At 38.7% G+C, this 18,281-nt stretch overlaps 1 protein-coding gene across 8 annotated transcripts in view; it reads left to right on the top strand.

Moving 5' to 3' along the window:
• Nucleotides 1–18,281, top strand: part of LOC128744519 (cytohesin-1) — a 78,460-nt gene that overhangs the window by 45,362 nt on the left and 14,817 nt on the right. For 6 of the 8 annotated variants that reach the window (XM_053841586.1, XM_053841589.1, XM_053841588.1 and 3 more), the window contains exons 2-3: nucleotides 11,148–12,381; nucleotides 12,502–12,634. In XM_053841586.1, coding sequence (XP_053697561.1) covers nucleotides 11,431–12,381; nucleotides 12,502–12,634 — 1,084 coding nt within the window. In that variant the 5' untranslated portion in view covers nucleotides 11,148–11,430. The remainder of the gene's footprint in view (nucleotides 1–11,147; nucleotides 12,382–12,501; nucleotides 12,635–18,281) is intronic. The other 2 variants (XM_053841585.1, XM_053841592.1) reach the window with 2 other exon arrangements.

Here is an 18,281-nt window from a genome sequence, read left to right as displayed (position 1 = left end):
TTATTGCATCATAATGTTTTACAAAGTTGGTTATCTTATCAAAAGACATATTTTTGTAGAACATTGTATGTTAAAAACTCATACGTATAACGAGTTCTAACGTTTTTCCTGTGTTTTTTTAGTCTATTTTGGAATAGAATATCTCAAAAAGGGGCAAACGAAAAAAATCAAACTTGGCCGTTTCTCAAAGCTTGGAGTTTTATCTCAAGCATATGTGAAAATAAAAAACTGGTTTTTTCTCTAACTCGAGTAATTTCAATTTAATTATTTCATGTTTGACCATTTTCTACTATGCAGTATTTTCCAATATCTTCTTGAAGACGATTAAAGTCAACATTTCAATAGTAAAAAAGAAATTTGTCGTGTCTTGATACAATTTCTTCTGATTGTCACGTAAAATAGTCTTCGAACTCCAGATATGACATCAGTTTTCTATCAGCACCAGCTGTTTTTGATAAATATCTATCTCTCAATTTTTATTATTTTGCAAATATGCTCAATCTACCATCAATAATGTTTTAAAATTAATTTTCAATACAAAAGCAAACAATATTGGTTATTTCATACGTAATATTGTTAACTGTTATTTTAGTTTTATGTCATTTTTTAATCGCAGGTAAGTATATCAAAACAAGCAAAGAGGTAAAAGAGAAAAAAACCTATAGATCCTTTTCGAACTTCAACCACCTTATATCAGTATATCGTTGATTTGGAAAACAAAAAGGGTAGTCATTTATTTGAGAGATTCAATAAATGTTTTGTTTTCGAAATATTTTATTATTGTTAGCAATATAATAATTTATGATATTAATAATTGGTTTGCGCTTGGTGGAAGCTCCAGAGTACGTGTACAATACGAACGATTTTGTATTGCAATGACTGGATCGGACGACAGCAGGAGGCGTTTGAACACATCCTCCAAATTGGCAATCCGGTTAAATTTTCTGACGTGAAATTCCTTGAACTTACAAATACATTTATTTCGCGTTTCCTGTACCTCTTCGCTTAATAACCATATGAGTTGTGCCGTGGCCTTAATAATATCTGCGCCGTGTACTAGCATTTTATTAACGGTTGGCGATATAGCTAATATGGAATTGAATGGGAAATAATCTCCTAAACTGCCGAATTACTTTCACGACCATTTTAGATACTAATTTAAAATAACAGTAACGGTACCCTCAAATCTTTTGACAAAAAACTCCAGTACTCTAATAGGATTTGCTTGAAAATGTTCCTCCTTTTTTACTACGATCATAGTCATGTTCCTGTTCCTGAATACGTATAAGACATCAATTTTGAAGACTTCTCAGTTTTCTGACACTAAAGTAATTTGAAAGATTACTTTAGACTAGAATCAGAAATATCAATATAAAATGTAATTTCATGTGCATATATCCAAGTGAAGATTTCCATGACTATTTGTAAAATAATGAAAATTGTAAGATAGATATTTGTCAAAAACAGCTGGTGCTGAGCTCCATTTGCAGAGAGGACGATACGACAGTCATTATTTGAAATCCAGGATAACTGCTAAGGCGTGGTACACTAATTACGTAACGCAAAAATTATAGTTTTTTGACCCCCTCCCACCCCTATGTAACAATAAGGAACGCTTGGCATAGCCCCCTCTTAAAATTACGTAACGTTAACTAAACCTCCCCCTATCATTGAATGAAAATCGCACAATCCGTTTAATTTTTTTAGTTTTGCAAACTCAAGACCGCGCGCCGCATGTGGCCCTTTGAAATGATTCGTGCGGCCCGCGGACTGATTCGAAAGCTGGTGAAATTAGGAGAAAATTTTTTGATGACATAGGAGTCCCTCAGTTTTATCGTTATGCCTCGCGCATGTTGGGAATCTGAATGCTTTCCGGTTCAAATCTCATGGTGATTCCTAGAAAATTGTTTTTGTTGTCGCCTATTTTACATATTGTTATGCACAGGAATGGCCAGAGATTATTGCGGCCCGCGGCATTCATGGGCGATCTGATTTGGCCCGCACCATGCCTATACCTGGGCACCACTGATTTAACACAACCAAGTCTGAGTTCAGAACAAAAATTTTGATCAAAATGGATTTGATCAAGTGGAAATCAAAACTAAAATAATGTTACACAGCTGAAACAGCAATTAGGCATCACCCCATGTTGCATGTTGGGCCAAACGGTTTTCAGCTGCTCAGATTTATTCAGCAAAAAATAATTCCGAATTTTTTCAATTTGATAAATTTGTTACGTAACTCTTCTCAAGACTTCCCCTCCCCCCCACGTAACAAAAAGTAACGCTAGCTTGTCCTCCCCCCCCCTTCCCCTATGAGCGTTACGTAATTTGTGCACGAAGCCTAACCAGAGTACAGTAGTTCTGTGGAGACCAAGGCCCTTCACTCTAAACCACCGTCGAACTAACTACGCGCGCAATGAACCAGCCTGCCGCTGTATGCAGCTAATGAACAATTTTAGAAACATACTAAACTTAAACATGTCGACTGATACTATTAAGAAAAAACTTTCTGACTATTTCTGAGAGATCAATTACATGCACACTAATACCACTGCATTTTATATTATTTTGTATTTGGTATTATAATTTATATTTATATGTATGGATTGGATGACGGGCGAAGTCCATATATCTTGCCAATAAACAATTGTAAACACTACCGTTATAAAAACTTATTTGATGAATATATCAGCAGTGGTTCGAAAACTAGCACAAGGTCAAAAAACTAGATCTCTTAACTTATCCGGAGATCGAAGACTATTTTACGTGACAATCAGAAGAAATTGTGTCAAGGTACGACAAATTTCTTTTTTACTATTTACATGTTGACTTTAATCGTCTTCAAGAAGATATTAGAAAATACTCCATAGTAGAAAATGGTCAAACATGAAATAATTAAACTGAAATTACTCGAGTTAGAGAAAAAACCAGTTTTTTATTTTCACATATGTTTGAGATAAAACTCCAAGCTTTCAGAAACGGCCAAGTTTGATTTTTTTCGTTTGCCCCTTTTTGAGATATTCTATTCCAAAAAAGACTAAAAAAACACAGGAAAAACGTTAGAACTCGTTATACGTATGAGTTTTCAACATACAATGTTCTACAAAAATATGTCTTTTGATAAGATAACCTACTCTGTAAGACATTATGATGCAATAAAACCATTGCATTTGAAGAAATCAGCGAAAAAGTGATTTTTGAGAGGTCTTTTTATAAAACACCATGTAAGTTAGAAACGCCTAGAAATACGCCTACTATGTCTTTGGCAAAGTTACTTATATAATCTTTAGCTACAACTTTGTCGAAGAAGTTATCCTTCTATCTCTTTCTTATAAAAAGTTATTATGGATTATGTGTTCACAAGCCAAACTGGAACTTGGTCGTTGATTTCGCATTTATTGTTTATTAGAGTTGTACAACTTTGCTGAACATTATGGGGAGCTATTATGAACCACAAAAAACTTTCCACTTAATTTTCGCTGCTGGACCACTGTGCATTGTCAAGTCCAATTTCAAGTGCATTTTCATGCCCAATCGAGATCCATTTTCAGTTCAAATTTAATGTCTCATTTTAAGTCCAATCTCAAGCCTAAGTGAGGTTCAATTTCAGAACTGATACCTACGATTTTAAGTCAACATAACGTCCCATTTTAAGTCCAATTTCAAGTTTGCTCTAATATCAATGTTACATTCGATTTCATTGGACCTTTAAGATCAATTTCAAGCTTAATTTAGGGTAATCTCAATTCCAAGTTAACCTCCTATTTTAAGGCCAGTTTCAAGTCTAATTCAGATCAAATTTCATGTCCAATCCACGTTTAATCCAAATTTCAAGTCTAATTTCAGGTCTAAATTTAATGTCCCATTTTAGGTACAATTTCAAATCTAATTTAACTCCTACTTCAAGTCAAATTTCAAGTTCGATTCAAATATAATTTCATGTTCAATTTATTGTCTTATTTGAAGCCTGTACTTGAGGGTGTTTTCAGCAATTCAGCCTATATTTCCTTTCTTTTGTTGGGTTTTCCCAAATGAAAGCTTTGCCGCTATATAACAATACTGAAACGAATGTAGCACTTAAAGGCGCAGTACCAACCATTACCATTGACTTGTTCGGGGAATTGCTTTATAACTGTTATGGTTTGTACCATACAGGCGCCTTCGGCCTGCCGGAAATTTAAACAACACAGACACCACAATAAAAATGAGCCTGAAATAGTCGCAGTAACTTCATTATTTCTGGCGACTGTAACTGAAATTTAATACCGTTTTATTAAGATCAAAATGCACTCAGATATTCAGTAAATGTTATCTTACCAATTGGTAGCAAAATCTTGACTCGAATAAATATAGTTTCAACGTATTTCCTGAATATTGTCAGGGCTACCGTATAATGGGCAAAAAATACCCTCCGGTACCCTACTTCTATGAATTGTTCACAATTATTCCTTCCCGGATATCGTCTCCAACGTAATAAGTATATTTATTTATTTTTATTATCGAAAATGAGATTTGTGCATAAATCGTATGCAAACAATGAAAATTTAAAAAAAATGAAGTCTCCAATCTGCTTTTTTATGTTGAATTTTTGGTGCGGAACACAATGACATATACACTGTGGTGCAAAATTGATCGGACACATCCAAGTTTTTGGAAAACTCGTTCATTACACTCGAATAATTGAGTTTTGAATCCATGTAAGTTTTTTTGAAAACTCATACATATCTATTTCAATCATATCCATAATTAGAAATTCCCTTCAAAACATAATTTTCCAAATAAAAGTATTTATTAAACAATTACTTCAGAAACCATGTGGGAAAGTAATCGGACAACTAGTGCAAACATTACAAATGCAGCCGTTACTGTACGGGAAACGTTTTGTTTATCAGTTTGGGTGCAAGACTCAGATCAAAAACGGATTTGGAATTCACTAATACTGTTACAATTGGCTTATTAGTAATTGTATCTGAAGTTGAAAAGTCATAATGGCTCTCAGGAAAGAATCATCGCTAATTCAACGAAGTAACGTTATTTTACTTCACAAACGTGGTGAAACTATCCGTAAAATTTCGGAACTACTTAATATTCCGAAATCAACGGTATCGGATATCATTTCTCGGCAAAAGATTACCGAAAGCATCGAAAATCGTCGACACAGGGGTCGAAAACCGATTTTGTCAATAGAAGACAAAAGGTATTTGGCACGAGAAGTGAAAAAAGATCCGTTTCTTAGAGGCTGTAAGTTGGCTGCACAAATGGAAGGCATCGTTGGAAAACCGGTAAGTCGATATACCACCAGCAGAGCATTGAACGAGGTAGGAATCTTGAGACGAACACCAAGGAAAAAGCCATTCATAAGTGAGCAGAACAGACTCAAACGATTAGAATATGCCAAAAAGTACGTCAAAATGCCAATATTGTTTTGGAAAAGAGTTTTGTAGACAGATGAAAGTAAATTCAATGTCAGGGCTTCAGATGGTCGAGTTAAAGTTTGGAGAACTGTCGGTACTGTTTTGCAAACAAGAAATATGCGTGGAACTGTGAAACATGGCGGTGGGTCAGTCATGGTGTGGGGCGGCATGTTCTATGCTGGTGTGGCCACCACGGAATTCATTGAAGGCACAATGTTTAAGGAGGACTACAGGGACATTCTAGAACGCAATATCACTAAGTCTACCAAAAATATCGACTGGATAGTAACTTTGTGTTCATGCACGACAATGACCCCAAGCATACATTAAAGCTTGTCACAGAGTATCTGCCGGAAAAAAAAATTAATGTACTGGATCACCCCCCACAAAGCCCGGATATTAACCCCATTGAACATCTGTGGGATGGAATTGGTCGAGAAGTCCCGAAAAAACACGTTTCTAACAGAAAACAACTAATGGCGGAAATTGAAGCTACATGGAATACTATAGGTTCAGAAACTACGCAAAAGTTGGTCGATTCAATGCCTAGACGCCTGGCGGAAGTAAATAAATACAAAGGAGGACATACACATTACTAAACAGGACAAATTTCGGAGTTCCCGATTGGAAAAATATAATTTCTATTTCTTGTCCAATCAATTTTGCACACTGAATTTAATCTTTTTTTTATGGTTTGTTATAAAATTGTTACCGCCTTTCAAGCTAATTTGTTGAGCTATGATGCAAATAAATAAATACGAACTGTTAAACTGTTTGAAAAAGTTAACAACTGCGTTTTATTAATTACTTTAATCAAAATATGTCTGTGTCCGATCAATTTTGCACCACAGTGTATGCAGGGTGCGTGACGAGTTTTGGCAGTAAATGACAAATTAACCCCAGTTAGTCATATATGCGGGGAATGTTTTTTAGTTTATTTTCTTTCGTAACATATGGGAATTGTAAAATATTGTACTCAGAAAAATCGCCTTCCTTATCAATGACTGTTGATAGCCGCTTCTGGAAACTACCGCATGTGCGTTTTGTTTCGATCTATAGGCGCCATCACCTCGATGATCTTAGCTTTAAGCAACCTAAACGTGGTGTGAGGCGTCCTATTGGTATCCCGCTCGATGACGCCCAGCACAAAATAATCCAAAGGATTGATACCGGGACTGCTAGGGAGCCAAATTTCCTACTCCCAAAACACCAGAACATTTTCAGCAAGCCATTTTTGTGTTTTTTGGCATGGCATTTTGAGCAGGTGGTCCGTGTTGTTAGAAGTTGAAAAGTTGAAATGACGACCAGCGGCAACCTCCTTTATCCACGGTACAACAACATCCTTCAGAACCTTCAAGTATACATCGGCTGTTACCTTTATTTCGTGTTCAAAGAAATCACCCTCGCTGAAGACTACGCCTAGAACCATCACATGGGTCGGAAACTGACTACGATCTAGTGCAAGTCACCTGTCATTCTTTCGATTCACCTTTTGATCCTGATTAAAATGTTTTTCATCGGAGAAAAAGATGACAGAATCATTATGATGAGGATGCTTCAATCGACTCAGAAGTTTTTTAGTTTTCTTCAATCGCCGTGATTTGGTGGCAGTATTCAAAAATTGACCACTGCGTAGCGCATATGAGTCTAACCATGGTTTTTGGCCATTACTTGCCCGATTGAGAAGTCCGAAAACCCGATTTTCCGAGCCATAGACCTCAATGACCGCTGGATTCTTTTTAATTATTCTTTCCACTTTTCTGACCCTGTTCTGTTCAGTGGTAATGGAACGGCACTTGTATGCCTTTTGGTTAGGTGTGTAGGATAACTTATCACTTTCCCAAGCCTTTTTTATATAGTATACAATGTTCTTTCCGATACTTACCGACCGAATTATCTCCTTTACTCCGGCGCGCAATAAAGCGACGACGGCTGGCTGATTATTTTCTTGTTCCGACATCTTTCAGTTGACTCAACACTGTTTGTTTACTTCTGACACCCAACAGTATAAGCTATTCAGTGCTGCTAGATATATCTGAATATTGTTTCGCAAGCATGAGAAATTGCTATTTGATATTCACTGCAAAAAATTCTCTTCTCAAAAAATACATTATGGAACCTGAATCAACCAACTTAATAATTACGATGAGCACTAATGGAGAGTCTTGCTCATAGATCGATGTAGTGATTGATAGTCATCAGTACTTCTTGGACGTTTAATTTAGTGTTAGAGGATGAAATATAGACAAGCTAATCGTCGTATGTTCGAATCGCCTTAAAGAGCTTGAAGTTTTTAGAATCTTTCGAAAAAGTTTTCTTCTTTTCTTCAATTTCAGGTCAAAGAGCCTATTTGAATCAAATAGGATCGCAGTACTAGCTTCGCAATTTGTACAATCCTGTACTCTTTGCAGCTGGCTGCGAGTTTGTCCACTAAGAACAGAAGCTCAAGCTTCGAAAACGGAATGTAGCACCTCGGCTTTCCTTTTTTGCATAGGCATATGTAAGATTCCCGTTCAACGTATTGAAATCTAAATTAGCGAGGCAGATATGGCAGATGTTCCACGTGACTATCAGCGGAAAAAACAGTTAAAACCGGTACCGCAATCGGAAAATATACGTGAACAAGTGTTGGGAAAAACATTGGCGGCCTTTCCTGAAGTAAGAGACAGATTGTATCGTGCTGTTTTGGCCGGATTTGGCAGCCTACCATTATGGAACAGAGGCCACAGAGCGGTATACTGCCAATAACGTGCAGGTGGTGCCCAAAGATAAGAACCCTCTCAATACTCCAGAGTTCCGCTCAATCGAGAAATATTGGGCCATCGTAAAGTGGAACCTGAAGAAGATCCGAAACACTATTGAAAGTGGCAAGTAGCTTAAGGTAAATTGGCATTCTACGGCGAACAAAGTGAACGATGTGGCTGTATAGAATCTGATGGCATTTTTCTGTATATTATACTATACGAGAAATTCATCATGCAGGAGCAGATAAAAAGAACAATTGGGCACAGTCACCTCCAAAATCCATCAACATCAAATCAGGAGCTGGCAACATTGCTGGCTTATCCTCAGAGTACTGTTGCTTGATTAATTAAAAAGTACAAGCAAGCTTCCAAGACTGCACGCAAACTGCAAACCATAAGCGTGAAATACGTAAACATTACCTGACGGTTGAAGGTGATTTGGAAAAGGCTACAAGTGTTGCTGAGCAAGTGGACAACCCCCACGAATCCTCAAGCAACTGCGGTCAGAATCCGTGTCCGTAGGCTGTACGACCAGGTGCTTGACAATGAACTATGAATTCGGAAGTATTTTTTTTTTCTTGTATGGACTCATCACTGCGACCAATATCGTTGATCTATTGTGATATCGCCCGGGTGTTTGCTGTATGACCCGCACCGCATATCTTTTTGCTATTGAGAATTCGGAAGTATACAAAAGGGAATGCTTCAACAAACGGACTTTACCCTTCATTGAGTCCTATGATGGTCCAGAACAGAAGGCCAAATTCCGAAAGTGGAATGGAGCACACCAAGACTTCGCTGTGTTTTTTTTATTTGTTTCAGTTTTTTCCATGAAATCGAATATAATTGGGTACCTTCGTATAATTATTAAAAAGTATTTCGTTTGAAAGAAAAACTAATTGTTGAAAAAATATACGCCTTCGAAAGCGCTCCATTTCTGAAGGTTCTAAGTTTTCAAATATAATGCTTGTTGAAAACATTTATCGATTACACCTAAATAAGTATAACATCCTACTCATAATTAAAACAATAGTGAAAGGTTTACGATTAAACTGTGGTAATCTTTCACTTTGCCCTAGATGTACATACAATTTTCAACTTACTGTAGCAATTACGGGATATTGAATGTCGCTGATCGAAACATGAAATCCCACTAGACACAATATGTTTGTGACAGAAGATCCTTGAGGGACGAAATAGATCTCATTTGCGGTGCAAATATCAGCGAATATTCATTTGTCAAGCTGGGAACCACTATCGAATGGACTCGCCGTGGATGCATATTATCAAGTTTCGATACAATTTCGTGTCAAATGAACCGCGTAAATGTAAATTCCGTACCCCGAGCACCGCGTGTCTGGAATATGGAACCCAAAGGGTTTTCTCTGCTACCGCTACCGGCTAATTGACCGGCCACTGCAGTCGATGGTAATGATAACAAGCGATGGACTTTGAATATGCGGTAAATTTGAAACCGGTAAGCAGCGGCAGAGTGCAGTGATGGACTTTTACCCATAGTGGTCGATTGGGCGGTTGCACCGCGCTGAAATTACTATGCTACATTTATCGGATTAATAATTCAGAATTCGTGAAATTAATTTTTACTGCACATAATTTATTCAGTTAGTTTCACCGTGCGGGCTATTGTTTATTGAATTAAGAACGTACGGAATTCAAGTTTATGACTGTTTAGTGGCGTGCTTGTGCAATGTTTTGGGCCGATTGGCAGTTTGGTAACAGCTGTAGAAAAATAGCATGTAGTAAACTACCGACCAGTGTTTACTTAACAGCTTAGTTGATTAATCATTGATTTTTTGGAAAGGAAACAACTTTACGTTCCATTTTCCATCGGAATCCTATTTCAGGAGGAAACTGCCCGTTCTCATTCACTATCTCAGTATTTATCTTCACTGCCTTTTACTGCATACTTAACCTCATTTGTTTTCTTTTGTAGAAGCCCAACATTCTGCCCATCCATGCCTTCCATGGCAACAAAATTAAAGGGAATAAAGTCTCAATTTCTTGTTCTTCTTCTTTTCTGTTACTTATATATTTAGCACTCGCTGTTGTATAGCACTTCGACACTCTCTCAACTTATTTAACGCTTCGTTGCGTGTCCTATTTAAAGGGTCGACTGGCGCTTATTTTGCATCGGTAATAGGTAGGTGGTATAGCACGTGGTTGGAAAAGTCTATCCAATTCCATCAACTAGACCATGGACGATTTGTGCTTCACGGGGGAGCTGAGAGCGACTATTTAGTGGGCATCGCCATGACCTTAGAATATCAATATGAATAAATTCGATGGCGAGGGATATGTTTTATGTATTATGATGGCCTTGAGAGAGCAAAAATTGGTTTGACTTGCGGATCACTAGAGTGGTGGTTATGCTTATTTTAAGTAATCAATGAAAATTTTTTAAGCTCCGCAACATTTTACTTTATATGTTTGCTGTTATTTTACCAGTCATGTTCACGCTTATTTTTGTATGATTAAAAAAATCTCAATTTTAAACTTTACAATATTTTATATTTGTTCCAAAGTTATTGAACTCTATCAGTTTGGCTTTTAATTTTTTATGAGATTAAATTTGTATTACTATCTTTAAGAAGCACCATCATGCAATTCGTTTCCATGGATTCTTTGCGAGTGAGAATCCAACAAAGGGGAAAGGAGCAAAAATAGTTGCACGCGTTAGGTACTCCATCGAGCACTCGCTCAAACAAGAATGTTTTTTCGACAAGCGGCAAGGATATTTCAGACACGAATGTAATTTATGGTTTGCCATTAAATGCACAACTATAGCCTTTGTTCCCAGTGCTACAACATTAGGTTTTGTTTCCAAAAAGTGACTCCTATTTAGGCAATTCGGTGATTAGTTTCTGGTAGCTGAGTAATAAATTTAGTGTATCAATCATGCAGTAAATATTTAAGCATAAACATTAACATCTGAATAAATAATTTATTTGTTGTAAATTTTAATTTAGAAAAGTGAAATGGACGATAACGACAGGATAGCGAAAGCGTCCCAGAAGCGTACAGAATACGAAGATCCCCATGGCAGAGTGTTTATGTGCTAGAAATAACAATCACAGTGCAAGTAAATTAAATCGCGCCGGATCGCAAACCTCGAGATGTGATCGAGCACATTGTGTAATACGCAGTGTATATAGGAATCCCAAAAATAAACAAATATTGTTTGTTACTCGAGCGTGTATGTTCTGTTCGAGCTCGTAATTAATTATAAGCCGAATAAGCAACTCCGCCAAAATGTTCTCATCGACTGCAGATGCGAAGAAATCGAACTGGTTCTCGTCGTTGCGGCGACAGCCCAAAGCCAAAAAGACAGCGCTGGTCGCTGAAAAACCGACTCAGAAGAGCTGCGTCGATTTGACGTCGAGTACTCTGTATAGTACTGATCTCCCCAGCAGCCACCCTCAAGCAGACGAAAGTGTACTCCTGACGCCCTTAAGCAATCCTGCTGCAGAGCGCTCGATATGCACCTGCGAGTGGGTAAAAGTGACACCGTCGCCTTCACTCTCATCGGATTCGCCGCAATCGTCGGCCAGTCTTGCCTCCACGACGACCGCCTCAATAACTACGACCGTTTCGAGGAGTCTAAAGGAAAACAAACATCATCCGATTACAACTGCTTCCTCGGTGGACAATCTTACGAGTGATAGCGCTAATGACCTCAAGGATCTCGTTTCTTTGTCCGCGCTGGCTGACACCAGCAGCCTGCGGAGGAGACCACGGCGGAAAGAGCAAGTGTACACTTCAACGACGGTTACCACTGTGACGAAGACGACGGTGGTGAACAAACAGAAAACTTTCCGCGTGGGACTAATTTTTAGCGACAATGGAGAATTGTTGAATAGCAGTCTTGACCTGCGACAGCTACTAGAGGAGAGCAAACAGGCTCAACAATTTATTCCCGCCAGCGATGGTGATACTAGTGTAAAGTGCAAAGCAGAAGTTAATAACAACATTGGCAAAAACCTGCAGTGCCAGAGACAATTTAGCATACTGGAAGACAGCAACTTTGACTACATTGACGACAGTGCGGACCTGTTCAATCGCAACTACTCGGGCACCAACATTTCCTCCGTTCACGCCAACTCAGCTAGTTCTACACCGAAAGTGCTGCGAAAGTGTAACAACTGTAAGAACAAATCCAATCTAGTCTACAAAAAAAGCTTCAGTGCTGCACAACGGTCAAAGGTATATTAAATGTCTGGCTCCAATACCTGTATTTATGTTTTCCCATTATTGCACAAAACGTGTATAAATAGATCAATTTCAGTTAAGATTTAAAGTTTGCATTTCTTATCTTCTCCACAGCAAATAAACGATGAACTGAATGAGGTAGAATCAGAGATGCGAGCGCACGAGAACAAGGAGGAAAACAAACATTCCAATAAAGATAAGCAGATGGCGTTAGGTCGTAAGAAATTTAACATGGATCCAAAGAAAGGTACGTTAACAAATCGAAAGATAATTTAAATCGTATTTGCTTGTTAGATCGCATTTTGAGTTTTATACTTATAGTCAAGGTTAAAATACATTTTACCCTAGCGCTAGCTAGACTGCTAATAGAATCAATATTGATCAAAATTTTCGTATCATATGGCTAAAATTAGCGCATCGTGGCCTCGGAAATTTATTGGCAAAATTACTCATGCAAAATTCGCACTCTCGTAAATACCGATTGAAAATCGCCAATGTGTACATTATTTCCTTTTTGCCTATGCAAGTCAACATTTTAATTGTTACCTCGCTCAGTGAACTTAATGACCCGGAACCACGACAGGGAGAATTTATCAGGCAGAAACAATTTAATCCACACATGTCTGCGCTACCGTGTGAGTGTATTTTATCCACATCGCATATCTACATGCACCGGTCAACCCAACCGACCCGATCGAGGTTGAATCGACCGGTGCGAACAACCAGAGCGGCTGCAAGCTAGGTTGATTAAAGGCACTCGTTTGATAAAATCGTATTAACCCTATTGAGAACGTAGACATGGATGAGCATAAAGTTCACTCTTTCAACAGATGTACCATCCGCTACTGATCTTCTACATGCTGCTCTCTGTCAGTGGGCTGTTGCTAATAAATGACAAATATGCTCTGCTGCAGGCTATACAGGCCAACCGAGTCCGAGGAAGCTCCCCTATCGTCACCCTGAATGGTCTGAGTGAATTCTCTCATTTGTCACAACTGGTTTACAGTGGTCGTCAAAGTGTGGCTCCAGGCCGGTATGTCTAGCAAAGTTGGTTGGACATGGATATGCTTCAGCACTTCTATGAGAACATTGTCTGCAAAAAAATGAAATAATGTTAAATAAATCAGTTCAAAAACAAAAATGCTTTCAATTTTTGAAGTAAATTTTGATTAGCTCTCTAACAATAAAATGGCGATGTACTTTTCATAAAAAATAAAACTACATAAAAAATATTAACCACTGGGAAATCTACCATCTGTCACCAAAGCGGCTGACCTCACTCACTTGCTATTCTGATGCATGATTTTGACCCACTCAGCGTCGCACGAATCAGCGTAACTAGTTTCGTCGGAAAACCTTTTGCTAGCATTATCTGCCACAGGTCATTTCGTTTGACTGAATCATACACCACCTTAAAGTCCACAAACGGGCGATTAGTCTGTGAGTTGTACTCCCGAAAGTTGTTTAGTAATTGACACAGGACAAACATCTGATCCGTCGTGGAGTGACCCTCACGAAAATCAGCTTGGTACTCGCCGACGAAGGATTTAGCTAACGGTCTCAGTCCACAGAACAGCATGCGGGAAAGCACCTTCTAGGCAGAATTGAGCAATGTAATGCACGATAGTTTTTACACACAAGTCGATGTCCTTTTTTTAAAATAGGGCATATGAGGCCATCCAACCACTGCACAGTGGGGATTTTTTGCAAAAAAAAACCTTTATCTCAATATCTCCAAATGCCGCTGGGCTACATTCAATATTTTGATATCAAAAGAAAGGTATTTTTATGGGGATTCCAATAGTGTGGTACTGTGGGGCACGCGTTTGGCCAGATGAAGAGGATTGTATCCTGCTTTTTTAGGAGTACAGAGATGTATTAATCGATAGCTCTGGAACCTGATGGTAAAACCGATCTTTTTCCATCACAAGAATCCTAACTTTATGTAGAATCCGATGGCAGGGTTTTTGATCGCGGAAAACATAGTCATTTTACCCTATTTTTCTCCGTTAACGTCGGCAAATTGATACAGGATGATCTTTATTTGACCAAAACTGCAAGACACAAACAGGTGCTGTGAACGCAAACCAAACTGTTCGAATGCATATAACAATAACTTTCTTTTGGTGAAAAATTTTTAATTTATGCCATTTTTAATTAATAATCATAGCTAAAACTAAGGTGAAATTCCGTTTATTTGACCAAAACATCAAGAAACAACCATGTATCGTAAACAAATACCATGTCATGGAATTCTTGTTGGAGATAGCTTATTTATGGCGAAAAAAGATCAATTTTATCCCAACGAAATCTAAAGATATTTATTTCTCTTCATGTCGAGAAAAGTAGGGTAAAATGCCCTTCTTTGGGCAAAAACTGCCAGAAACAGATGCGTGCCGTGAACAACCATCAGACGATTGGAATCCTTATAAAAATATCTTCCTTTTGACATGAAAAAATTAATCCTAGCTCAGCGGCACTTTGAGATAGAGACAAAGGACTCTTTTTTTGAAAAAATCCCCAATGTGTACTGCTCCAGCATTTGTTCTTCCTCCCAGATCCTGACAATGATCCGGTGAATTACTTCGTATAGTCGCTCGCTTCCCGCTTTTAGAAGTTCAGCCGGGATATTGTTCTTTTCAGCAGTTTTACTGTTGTTCAGCTAGAAGCCTCCCAGTTGGCCTCGAGGTAAGATGCTGGCTTAATTAATCAGTCGTATGTTCGAATCTCGGCTGGCAGAGGCTGTTAGAATCAATATGATCGTAGCAACTGGGCCTGCAATTGTCCTGCACTCTAACAGCTGGCTGCGAAGTCTGTCGTATAAAAACAGAAGATCAAGTTTCGATAACGGAATGTAGCACCTAGGCTTTGCTTTTTTTTACTGTTCAGCTAACTGATTGCCTTCTTAACCTCGTCCTGTGATGGTGGCGCCACAGCTTGGCCATCGCTCACAATTCCTATCCTGGTCCTGTTGATGTACGTGTTGATCTCGCCACTTAACAGGTTTTGGAGGTGCTCCTTCCATCTGGCTGCCAATATCGTTTTTTCCTTAAGCAGATTTCCAGCACTACCATTGCACAGGCATTACAAAAATCCTGCGCTTCGCCGTTTTGTAGAAACTCCGCGTGTCGTTGCTGGCGAATCTTTCCTTAGCGTCGTCGAGCACGTGTTCCTTGTACTTGCGTTTTTGGACGGCGCGTTTTTTTCCCGCAGCTCTAATCTTTTCATTCCTTTCTCTGTTCTGACGTGTACTTAGCTGCAGTAAGCATGTGCCCCTTCGTCTGGTTCATCTTACTGTCACTTTCTGGCATTTGGTATCGAACCAGCTGTTATGCTGTTTTCCACGCGGCGTGCCTAGCACCTCACTCGTAGTTGATTCAATGCCATCATGGAGGCTCCCCCCAGCCCACACATAGAATAAATAACAAATTTTCAACATTTTCCGTTGTTGTGCAGCATATGCGCAGTAAATTTTATGCTGCATATTGGTATGACAGGTGAATAAAATCAATGCCCCATCAAAATTTTGCAATGCAGTTCAAAACAAAATAAATATATTCAGTGAAACAACTTCAATTTCTAGCAAAATCTTTTTAGTTGCTTGCTGTGCCATAAAAACCGATTGATAATTCTTCCTGGAGTTCAAACTTTGCTTTGAAGAATTTATGTTTGCGGGCTAAAAAATACTAGAATATGGCATTACGGCATCGCATAAAAAATGTTTTCAGCATTGAACTCTAATATCCTTTATAATAGCAGCAATAACTCTGTTTAGCAGAGTATTTCTTACTTCTACCAGCAGAGTACAGAGTATTTCTTACTTCTACCAGCAGAGAGCCGGATTGGCTCTTCGTTGAGCGTCTCGACACATGCCAGTCGGCTTCAACCTGGTCGAGCCATCTAGCACATTGGGCCCCTCTATTCCTGGCGCCGGTGGGGTTCTTGAAGAGAACGGATTTCACTTCCACTTTCCACCAGGTCTAGGATGGGAATCTCTCTAAGTAGTGCGCGCAACTCGTGGTTCATACACCTTACCCAAATAACCAGTAAGCACTAAACACAGTCCTTTGACAACATTGTATAAGCATACAGAACTATGATTCAAAGCTTATTTTTCTTTATATCCTTCTGTAGAACTCACATAATGCTAAAAAGGCGAAATAGCGGGTCGGTCGGGATTTAAAAAACTAAAAAAGCAAGCGATTTTTTTGTAGCATCTCAAGGGGAGCAGGATAAACAGAACTATTTTTTGAAATGCTGAATATTGTTACCACCTAGCTAGACAGGGGCTCGAACCAGGAGTTAGTCATACAACCTCATTCGTTTCCTTGCACCTTTGCTACCTAAACCATAGCGGACGTGATTGAGTGAGTTGAAATTAGTCGTATTTAAATCTTGGTGATATTCCCTCTCATGTCACAGCTACTTGTCCTGCATTACCAATATGGTAGAAAAAGACGGCATCTTTAGGTGGAAGAGGGCACGAATAGTGGCCGTAGAATAGCAAAATAAGAAGTCAAGTACAAGCCGTTTATCAACACTTACGGTTCGTTTTAATGCAATTGACTAAATGCATTATGTTATTACGTTATATGCGCATATATTGCTGTCTTTAATGCTGTTTTACGTTAATGCTTCTATGCATCAACAATGTTAATATACGTTTTATAAGCATTAAGATTACTAATATGCAAAAGGTTGGCACTATAGTTACTATATATATAGTTCGGCGGATAGAAAACCAGGCGAATTGGCATCCCTGATTTATGAAATTAAATTTGAAATTATGGTGAAATGTGCAAGTTTTTACGAAAAATAATCACTGGCGGGTGTTGAAAATGGCTAGTTCTATGAAAATAAAGTGTGTTTTTTTAACATTACTCCTGCATTTTTGATTTTGAATAGCTTTTGGCTCCGCTTTTGACGTTTATTTGGCTCCCGATTTTCTATCCGCCGAACTATATATATAGTAACTATAGTTGGCACTAGGGATGCAGAATTATTTCCAATATACGGTTTTGGAATAATGCTTATGGTTACTTGGGTATACTCCGCCAAAAATAGTCCGGAACACATTTCGTTCAAATACGGCAAGTGCACGTATGTCTTCCGTAAGCAAAGTTACTGTCTCAACTGTTACTGTAAAAGTTACTGTACCATAGAGGACTACCGGTCTGATTAACGCTTTGCACGTCGTCAGCTTTGTGCGACAGCAGATGCTTTTTGATCGAAGCGCTTTTAGGAGGAAAAAGCAGACTTGACTTCCAGCTTGAATGCGTCGTTGAATCTCCTTACTCGTGTTATTGTCGGCGGTGACTAGAGATCCAAAATATACGAACTCCTCAACCACTTCCAGTTTATCGCCGTCAATAGTCACTGTCCGTGGGAGACAAACGTTGCTTTCTTTGAAGCCTTTTCCTACCATATATTTGGTTTTCGATGCATTGATTTGTAACCCAATCCTCGTAGCCTCCGTTTTCAATCTGCAGTAGATTACCCCTATCATTGTAAGGTTTCCAGTAATGTTGTCGAGGTCGTATGCGAAGGTTAGGAGTTGGCTATTCTTGCTGAAGATCGTTTCGATGCCCGTTTGCCAGATCACACCTTCAATAGTGATATTGAATGACAACCCTCTGCGCAATTCGAAAGAATTCGAGAGTGCCCCAAAACACACACACCTAACACATCAGTCACTCCAGGGTAGCTTTGATCAGCCGCGTCAGTTTGTCCGGAAAACCGTTCTCGTGCATTATGTGCCATAGCTGTTCGCGCTCGACTGTATCGTACGCTGCCCTGAAATACACAAAAAATATTATGCGTGGGCAGTTAGCACTCCCGACCACCGATAATTTCATAGACAAAGATATTGCGTTTGATCCCTAAATGACCCCTCT

Source organism: Sabethes cyaneus, chromosome 3 (genome assembly GCF_943734655.1).
Source record: "Sabethes cyaneus chromosome 3, idSabCyanKW18_F2, whole genome shotgun sequence".
In the NCBI taxonomy this organism is placed as follows: domain Eukaryota; kingdom Metazoa; phylum Arthropoda; class Insecta; order Diptera; family Culicidae; genus Sabethes; species Sabethes cyaneus.
The sequence above is the reverse complement of the archived record's forward strand: the minus strand, read 5'-3'. Positions and strand labels throughout refer to the sequence as shown.